Source organism: Danio rerio, chromosome 4 (genome assembly GCF_052040795.2).
Source record: "Danio rerio strain M-AB ecotype USA chromosome 4, GRCz13ab, whole genome shotgun sequence".
Taxonomy (NCBI): Eukaryota; Metazoa; Chordata; class Actinopteri; order Cypriniformes; family Danionidae; genus Danio; species Danio rerio.
In genome coordinates, this window is record NC_141024.2 from 70,199,013 (window position 1) to 70,209,395 (window position 10,383).

Here is a 10,383-nt window from a genome sequence, read left to right on the forward strand (position 1 = left end):
GTTCCAAAACAAAAGTGTAGGTGTGAAAGCACCCTAAGAAACAGCCATAATCTTTAAAACTCACCAGGGCGGTAATAAGCAGAAAGACCCCTAGCCTTTAAGGTCTTTTATGGAATATCTTAAACTGACCAGTTATATGTTTTTCTTTCCCTTACTTAATTTTTTGTGACACATGTACTTGTGTGAAATCGGAAAACTAGTGTGATGGCGTCACGCCATCTTTACCGAACTCGGCCAAATGCCACCTCTCCTTTCACTCCGCCCCAAAGCCCCAGCTGGCCCTCTTTGCCTCAAGGTATTTGGCGGGCCAAAAGAGACCGGCCGCTGGCCCTGAGGAAACACCCCTTTGACCCGATCAGGCCCCGGAAGAGACAGTGGAAATGCGACTGGCCCTGGCACGCTCGCTTTAGCTTTACCATCACATGGTAAAAGTGCCACACCTTAAATGTTTTCAGTTTAGTTCCAACCCTAATTAAACACACCATATTAAACTAATTGAGTTCGTCAGGCTTGTTTAAAACCTCAAGGTAAGTGTGTTGAAGCAGAGAGCTAAAGTGTGCAGGGCTGTGGCCCTTCAGGAACTGAGTTTGACACCCCTGCCCTAGACTAACATTAAGGTGTTGAAACAATGAATAAACTCAGTTGACTGATGTGCACTGATAGTTGCCTTATACCACTGTTTATTTCTGCCTTGTGTTTAAATTCATTACATTTACGATAATCTCTCTGAAAACCCACCTGTTTGTTCCTCGTGATCTTCTTGTTTCAGTGTGAACACTTCTGTGATCCTCAGATCTTCACTCTCCTGTTTAATAAACGCCATCTTTGAGTTTTTTCACCTCAAACAGCTCCTGGCGATGCGAGGGAGTCAGTCATTTACGGCTTTAAATCACCTGTTAGGAGAAAAAACAACATTAAAAACTAGCTCTACAAATGTGCACACTAAGCCATGTTGTAGAAGACATTAAAGCGTTAGAAGCTGCGGCTGTTATTTTTTTCTTGTATTGTGACGCAGTTTCTAGAAAAACGGAATATTAATAACTGAGAAAACAATGGGCGTGGCTTGTTATTACTACTGCGAGCTGATTGGATGCAGTAAAGTAGCCATTTAATTTAGATAGTTAGGGAAAAGGGTTTGGGGAGAGTTATTACAGCCTAAAGGCTCGTACACACCAGGATGCTTTTCGATGGCATTTATCGTCAGCGTTTTTCGAGTCGATTTACCGGATTCAAACCTAAGCGATTTTCACTGGCGTCGAGCAGAAGAGTATGCAAAAACCACTCCTTGACGTTAGATGGCGCTACACAATTTAATGTCATGACTGTGTTTGTCCACCAGATGCCACTGTAGTTCGGCAGCAACCCCCAGTGAACTACAGTGGCTCTAGAACTACATTTCCATACATTCTTTCGCGCCCACACCCGGTCTGTCATCTACACTGATTTACAACCACAGCTGTCTCCGTTCTCTGTTGATTACCTGGACTACATATTCAGTCATTTATCCTCTGTTTGTCAGTTGGTCGTTGTCGTCCTTGGTATGTTGTTCCTGATCTTGTTATAGTCTAGTTCTTAGTTTCTTGTTTTGTTTGTTTGTTTGCCATTTTGTTACTTTGCACTTTGGATTTTTTGTCACTTCTCTGCACTATACATAAATTAAAACTGCACTTGGATTATACACCTGTTTTTGTTCCTGTTCTTGATCACTCTAACGTGACATTTTTAAGCTTTTGACACCTGCGTGTAACCCAAAATAAGAAGACAAAGTTTGAAAGTGGATGGTTCAAGTAGCATCTCTAGCGAGTGAAGAAATGATTATTGTTCACAAGAGCAATAAGCAGCTCCACGTTCATATCGCCTCTGGGCATCTTCTTCAATGTGCTCGCATTGACAGATTTGCGCTTGAGCGCCTCCAAGTGCTGTTCCCTGTAACTGCAGCAGCTGCGTGCACATGAACAAAAGTGGCAATCTGATTGGTGGAGAAGTTTCAGTTTGTTTATCTTTCTTGTATTTCTTGAACAGTTAAAATAACACTTGTGCAATTTTTGATTTTTTTTTCCCTCAAAGTAGTACTATTAAATAAAATAAAATAACATTTAATAACTGTAAAATACTTACAGTAGTAATGAAAGTAACATTATAATACCGTAGTTCTGAAGGGTTTTGATGCTGTGCGTCAAAACAAAAAAACGAGCATGAGGCGTTTCTTAAAAAATGATGCTTTTACACCTGGGGTCCGTTCTTCGTACCTCGCTTAAATGATCTAAGATGATATGGCAGATCCTGGATCTTTTCATCTTGATAACTGATCTCTGGCTAATTTGGTTCTTCAAACAAGTTCGCGAATCAGATTAGAATGTCTGGATGAACTGATCTGAGATCGCTGCGTGTGTTGTGAAGGACAGATCTATCGATCCTCGAAATCATGATCAGCAATGCAACGATTGGCTGACGGCACAGCAGCGTAATGACATCATCTGATTAATATTCAATTATCCATGTGAGCAAAATTACATCATATTAGCAGTAAACGGCTTGTTAAATATGATTCGCAATAACTTTCCACATTTGTTGTGAACTGCAGGCTTTACACTTTCATGTGTCAAGAGTATTCATCATGTATTTCAATGCATATCAGTGTATTTAGTTCTACATTTAGAAAATATCTTCTTTATTACAGTAGCCGTTTTTTTAATCGGATGTTTACAAAAGCATTTTGATATTGGTAAAGGCGTCTGCAACTTTTGTGAAGCATAATCACCGGCATATTAACTGTCAAAACATGTTTATGACTGCATAAATTTATTATTGCTTTTAAAAAAAAAAGTCACATATTGTCAATTTTTATTATACACAATTTGTACTAAAGCGATCTAAAAAGTTTATATCAATAAGTTTTCTCTTTGCACCACCAGGTGGCAGTCTTTGTACTTTCATTTCGAGGGTGCAGTTGCATACGTTTTATTAATATGTATAACTTTATTTATTTTATTAATGACTATAACTCTATATACATAGTTTAAAAATATGTACCATTTTCCCAAGTGTATATAACTACTACTGTTAGAAAATATCAGAATTCAGAACATACTTTCTCTATTATCTTTGCTTGAACTGAGCCGATCTAATCCTGTTTATATGAATTGAACCTGCTCCCGATCAGGTTTAAGCTAGCAGAACTGTTGCTATGACAACAACTCTCAGATCAGCTTTGAAGAACGAAATGATCCTGGATCGTGTCAAATCGTCAATATCCAAATCCAGCTAACTAAGTAATCCACGTACGAAGAACGGACCCCTGCCGTTTTGCAATATTGCAAGGCAATCAGTTAATCAGATTCAAGAACCCAGGCCCGTAGCCAGCCTTGTGAAAGGGGTGGTTCTTTTTTTTTTTTTTCCTCAAACAGTGGACCTTTTCGCAATTATACGCCTCAGTTTCTATTAAACTTTAAGATTTAAATACTCCATTTTAGTGACATTTTTTGCTGGAGTAGCTAGTCAGATGTCATCATAACCACACTTTTTGATGTACTAAAAATATTTCTTAAAAAAAAACTGCAATAAAAACAAGACTAATTTTTAAAATTTAAAAAAAAAAATTTAATTTATGACATCATATTTCATTAGGAAAAAATAGGAATCTGTTAAAGTTTTAAAGTAAAAAAAACTGTAGCCTACTGTCATTTATTAGACAAAAAAATAAAAAATAACTGGCCAGAACATTCGAGTCTCCTCAGTCATAATTTGGCCATTTCAATAAAAAAAAATAATTAAAACAATAATAATAATAACAATAATATTAAAACAATAATAATGAATTCTTCAGAATTTTTATGCCTCTTTGGTAAAAAAAAAAAAAAAGTACATTTAAATTCCTGGATATAAACGATAGCCAAAATATATTCAAATGAATTGAATATGGTCCACTTCTGGTGCTTCACACCTTTTTATTGCTCATTTTTATTTCAGAAATAATGTCCAAGATTTAGAATAAAAGTTACATGTAAAATGTTTTCTCTGTTTAAAAACAATACAGTAGTGAAAGAAGACTTCACTTACGTCAGATAATAGTCGAAGCAACAGCCGACAGAAGATTCCCTTTGGTCTTAAAGCCTTTTTTGATGGATATGTCCATTATTTATGATGACAGAGCAGTCAAAATAGGACAAATGTGCTCATGTTATTGACCTTATTCTAAAATGCGGAAGTGCGCCTGTTTTCGCGATTGTCTTAGAACTTCCGTTTCAGTCGCCTTTGGGAGAAATGACTAGGAGTAATAAACGTCAGAAAACGGTCAAACTACTTGCTCTACAAACAAATGTTTGCATGACTATACAGACCAAGTAGAATAATATAACAAGGAATTATCAGTTTGCAACATCAAACAGCGAAACGAGCAGTTTTTAATGTCTAAAAATGAATGGAAGTGAATGAGACCGGAAGTCTCGTGCCAAAAAGATTCAAATGGCAGCGCCCGCTCGTCGGCAGAGAATAAGGTCAATAGGACAAATTCTGGACTTTTGTCAGTGAGGAGTGGGTCTTTCAAACCACCCGAACCCCATCTGTTTACAGGCCTGTAAAGTTCAACACGTTTTATGCTTATAGTAAACATGTTTTAATAGAATTTTGGCTGTAAAAGCGCACCTACAGGTGTTTCAGGTGCAGGTCAGATTTTTTTCCAGGTCATAATTTATTTTATTTATAATAATTGTGTCTAAAAACTGATAATAACTGTCCAGTTTCATCTGGAATGCATCCCAGATCACCATCTGAAGTGGTTTGAGCGATCAGATTTATATCCGTTCAGAATAAAACTAATAAAGTGGCCAAACAGCCTCAAAAACACAGACGTTACGGGATTAGCACCTTTTGTTGTGAAGTGACATCTGACGGCTGAGAACTCCGCATGCCGTTTAATCCTTCGTCAGACAGATATTAAAAAAAAAAAAATGGCAAAAATAAGAAAAGGGAGGTCTTGTACTGGACAAGTCAATAAATATACAGGACGCCTTGGCTAATGCAGCCAGTTAGCCTAGAACCTCATGGATAGGGGCAGATTTTCATCTGTTAGGAAGCTAGTAACTTTAGCCTTACCCTGTTTGGCAGTCTTTTAAACACATGGTCAATATTTTGCGATAATGACGCCACTGCCTGCCTCTTGCTTTTTTCGACCCACAGCGTTACTCAGTATAGATGTCACATTAAAGATTCAAATGTTACTCCTTAGTGGGTTATTTCGTGACTTGTGTCACATTATTGTGGCTTTTAGGCTCAATGGGATTCGAATTACTAGCCAGAGTTATTTAAAATGACACTTTATTACAATAGGTATTCAATATTAATATTTTATATAATAATAAATTACATCAAATAATTAAAAGGACAAATTCTGGACCTGAAACCTTTATAAATATATATATATATATATATATATATATATATATATATATATATATATATATATATATATATATATATAAAGCTTGTGGCCTGTAAAATAAAAATGTAACCAGAAATAAGTTATAAATATAACTAAACAAAACTAAATTGTTTAAATAAATAACATGACCTGTAATACAATTGTTACAACCATCAGTCGTAAGAGATAATTTTACAGAAAAATGCAACGATAATGTCAATAACATTTAATTGCCTTTTAAAATAATACAGTATGTTAGGTTGTGTGTTATACATGCCAAATTTTAACCAATTTCCGTGGTAATAATAACTTATTTATTATTAACCTAATGTTATTTTCACAAAATCAGACACGCAGACTCTTTTGTTGCTAGGCTAGTGATTTGCAGTTGGTTTGTAAACAATGTCTGCTGCATTTACACTCGAAAGAGTGATTCATTAAAAAAACCGAATACATAAATGATCTCCTGATTGTGTTTAAAAATGATACTTAAATTTACAATTCAGAATACATATTTTATGTTTTGTTCGATCAAATAAATCGTTGGCACTCTCTCAACCAATTAAAGCTCTAAAAATTATTTGTACGTTTATCATTTATCTGGTCTTATTTGACTACTTATATGCTCTGTTTGAGCACCTATAAAAGAAGCAACATAAAGAAAATGTGTTTCATTTGACTCCTCTCTCTTACCATTAAACTTATAGTGAACGAGTTCGTCTTTAAGAAACAAAAACAGACGCAACTTTACTGTTACTCGTATTTTCATTCATTACATCACTTAAAGCTCTGCGTGTTGACTTCAGAAGCCGTTCAGACATGCAGCAATGCTTCTAAAGTGATAACAACGTGTTTAACTGTTAAAAGTGCTTCAAAAATCTACACTAAAAGCTATTAAAGCGTTATAACAAGAGCTTCATAACAAACCTTCATCCAGCCGCTTCACAACAGCTTCACAGAGCGGAGCAGTCACATATGAAGTTCAAAATAAAAGTCCTATTCACAAGATTATATATATATATATATATATATATATATATATATATATATATATATATATATATATATATATATATATATATATATATATATAAATAAATATACACACACATATATATATATATATATATATATATATATATATATATATATATATATATATAAATAAATATACACACACATATATATATATATATATATATATATATATATATATATATATATATATATATATATAAATTAACAATACACCTCTCAGCGTTAAGTTAATGTTGAAATATACAATTAAATTTAATATGCTGCCCAATAATACAATAATAGGCTTAAAACAAACTGTCAAATAGTGTGAAGAACACATGATTGTGTTAAAAAATCACAGCTGCTACTTATAATTGAATATATATATATCTCATGTTTGTTTTGATTGGTTATCAAGCCAGGTTCAGTTTGCGGATGTTTGGAATCATCATCATCCTTGTGCAGGGCTGCGCTTATCAGTGTGGCAGTACCAAGTTGTTAGAAGCCACTGTGAACTTTCGTACACTTGCTGGAAAATTTTACTTTCACAAACAAAGGTTTCTAAAGAAATCCAATCTTTATAGACTTCCTATGTGAAATAGAACATTTAATTAAATGACTTAGATGAATTGAAAATAAGAAACGCGCTTCTTTCGTAAGTAAATATGATGAGATCTTTCAGGCTACTTGAATATTTATCCTTTTTTTCATTGCATTATTTAACTTTCATTAACCTTTTCACGTATTGTATTTTGGTTTAGCTCTTTATCTTGTGTATCTAATGTGATAATTGTTTTTTTTTTTTTTACTGTATTCTAAGTTGTATTATAGTTTCTTGAAAAAAAAGTATTTATAAAATACACCAGTGTCACTTTTTATGTGTGTTTGAATTAGAGCTGAACCTGACTGGATATTCTTAGTCTTTCATTAAAGCAAATAGCTGACTAATCAGCAGTAAATTAAATGTATTTAATTATGCTTACCTAAGCAAATACAGGGGAAACGGTTTGAGTTTAAGGGCTGTGAAACAATGTCATTTGTAACCTTTCTTTTATGTTGCACAGAAATACTATAATAATAATAATACGCATTAAGAATTGACATTAAGAACCTGGACATGCAAAAAACGGCATGACTATAAATGTGTAGGACAAAAAAAAAACAGCATGGAGCTTTGCTGAATATTTATCAATTGTTAATCAAATTAAAAGACAACATTGGCACAAATTACAACTTGCTAGCAATGAAACACAGTTTGGTAACTAAACTAAAACAAATAAATATATTACAAAGTTCAACTTTGATAGTCTAGTCAGTCTACAGGGAAAAGCTCTGAAAACCTGAAAGGCTTAAGAGAATTCAGCATTTGAATTTGGCGTCAACAACATGAAAGCATGGATCCATCCTGCCTTGTATCAACGATTCAGGCTGGTGTTGGTGGTGTAATGGTGTGGGGGATATTTTCTTGAGTATTGTTGCTGACCATGCCTATTCCTTTATGACCACAGTGTCTCCATCTTCTGATAGCTACCTCTAGCAGGATAACACACCAAAAGCGTGAATCATCTCAGACTGGTTTCTTAAACATGACGATGAGTTCACTGTACTCAAATCGCCAACACAGCCAGCAGATCTCAATCCAATAGAGCACTTTTGGGATGTGGTGGAACGGGAGATTGGCATCATGGATGTGCAGCCGACAAATCTGCAGCAACTGCGTGATGCCATCATGTCAATATGGAGCAAAATCTCTGAGGAATATTTCCAGTGACTTGTTGAATCCGTGCCACGAAGGACTAAGGCATTTCTGAAGGCAACCGGTACTAAGGTGTACCTAATAATGTGGCAGGCGCCGTTAACAAATAGGCTACACTTCGGTGGATATGCGCACTGACTAACAAAAACTTAATCGATTAAGTCAATAAAGTACAATAGACATGTAGACACATCTAAATAAATAAGATTTAAAACTAGACGTTTTGTATTTGCTACAGCTTTTTTGCTTTCAACATGAACAAATAAAATAAAACGTAAGCGTCATTAGCTATGTTTCCAACCAAAAATGCAAATTAACTTATGCGCTTAACTGTATTATCGCATAAAAGACGTGCGAATAAAGCAGCGTTTCCATATAACGAGTCAAAGCGAACAAAACCATCACTTCCTGATTATCTGGCGCCAAATATTAACAGTAAAAATGTAATTTGCTGCGATAAGAGAAGCTGCGCAAATCTTTTTTTTATTTAACAAATGAGCCTCAGAAGGAAATCCTGACACGCAGTGAATGCGCGGTGGCGTTTGAATGTGTAAGAGCCTACTCACACTATGCCATCCGTACCGTGCCCAGGCCCGTTTTCCGGATCGTTTGAGAAGTGTGAGTGCGCTGAATCGGGCTCAAGCATGGTTTAACTGGCCGGCCCTGGCCCGGTTGGAAGAGGTGTGCCTGAGCGCGGTTCACTTGGGCTTTGGCGCGGTACGCTTGTGTGTGAGTGCAAAACACGCCTGAGCCCGAAACTGAAAGCAAACGTGACTTTTAAGGGGTTGTTTCATATGGATTTATTATTCATTCTTACTGTTCAGTGAACGCAAACTGCCGTAGTTTGTTAAAGACGCAAACCCCTCACTTCACGACAGCTGCGCACCTTCAGCAGACCTCCTCATTCCTGCAGCACGAGGGCATTATGATTGTTTTTGAGCGCCAAAAGTGGCGGATCTGTTCGGCGAAATATCTGACTGCGTGTCACCGCATCCCTAAGGACTGTTTGGCGAAATATTTGACGGCATATCAAACGACTGAAACGATATAACTAGAGAAATCTCCACTGTGCTGCTGAGTGAGGGAGCGCTTCTCACTGAACAGCGCAGCAGCGATGACGTAAGCGTGCAGAGGCCCATTTGTGGTGTGAGTGCGGGCCGTCGGGGGAGACGGGAGGGGGGACAAGCGTGCTTTGGCCCGGTTTGAGGCAACTGTACCTAGTGTGAGTACTGCCTAGGAAGCAGAACACAGACACTCTTGATTCTGGAGGTCATTATTAATATAATAACACTAATACTGAAACGGTTAAGGCGTTTTAGAATGACCAAAACAACATTTCAGGTGTTTTACATTGTGCTCAGCCTCTTAGTTTGTTCATTCACACACATTTTTAATGTTGTTGCACGTCCGCCGGTTCCTGCCTCAAAATGAGCGAGTTTGAGCCACTTGTACATCCCGGAAGTGTTCAGGAAAAGCAAAACAGCAGCGAAGAAACTCGACACAGAGGAACATTAACACCTCACTGCCAACTAGCGTTTCGGAAGTGTTAATGCAGACCAACAGAGACAGCGCGCAGAAGTATAAATGCACAGCTACGTGCGTTGCTTGCGCCGTGGGTTACGCCGGTCACTTGACGCAGAAGTATAAACCAGGCTGAAGGCATCAAGTTGATGTTAAGCATTGGACAAGCTAGTGTGTTTGGTTGAAGTGATGAGTTCAATTTGAACGAATCTTTTGTATGACTCGAGAACGATGAGTCCTCTCAGTGAGTGATTCGTTTACATGCTGTTTTTTCTTTACATGCTGTCACGTGATGAATGAATAACCAGAAGATCCAAAACCAGAAGACCCAAAAGTGAACTAATCATGACATCCACATGTCATGAAGCTTGTTGGCCCAATTCAGCCTGTAGAATCAGCAGAGAGCGCTCTGACTGGTTACTTTACAACGAATCAAATCGCGAGTGTGGCGTAGTGGAAGGAGCACGAAGTGTAATTTCGCTACAATCCACAAAGTTTTGCAAACGATATGGATTATTAGATCATCAGACATATTTGCAGGAGCGAATGCCTCTATGGTGAGTGACAATTACTACAAACCCTGCTTTTTTACGCTTTGTCTGTACCCGTCAGACCCTTCAAAACAGTCTTACCGGCTCCTTCTCATTTCAGTTGGCTGTCGTCCATTTGA

At 36.7% G+C, this 10,383-nt stretch overlaps 2 protein-coding genes across 2 annotated transcripts in view; one reads left to right on the forward strand and one right to left on the reverse strand.

The window, feature by feature from the left end:
* The window catches only part of si:cabz01021426.2, a 92,801-nt gene extending 86,420 nt beyond the window's left edge, over positions 1–6,381 (reverse strand). Inside the window, exons 1-2 of the mRNA XM_088650205.1 lie at positions 6,347–6,381; positions 739–893 (exon numbers count right to left, since the gene is read on the reverse strand). Coding sequence (XP_088506331.1) covers positions 739–823 — 85 coding nt within the window. The 5' untranslated portion in view covers positions 824–893; positions 6,347–6,381. The remainder of the gene's footprint in view (positions 1–738; positions 894–6,346) is intronic.
* Positions 1–10,383, forward strand: part of zgc:152938 — a 422,541-nt gene that overhangs the window by 310,734 nt on the left and 101,424 nt on the right. The gene's annotated exons all lie outside the window — the stretch shown is intronic.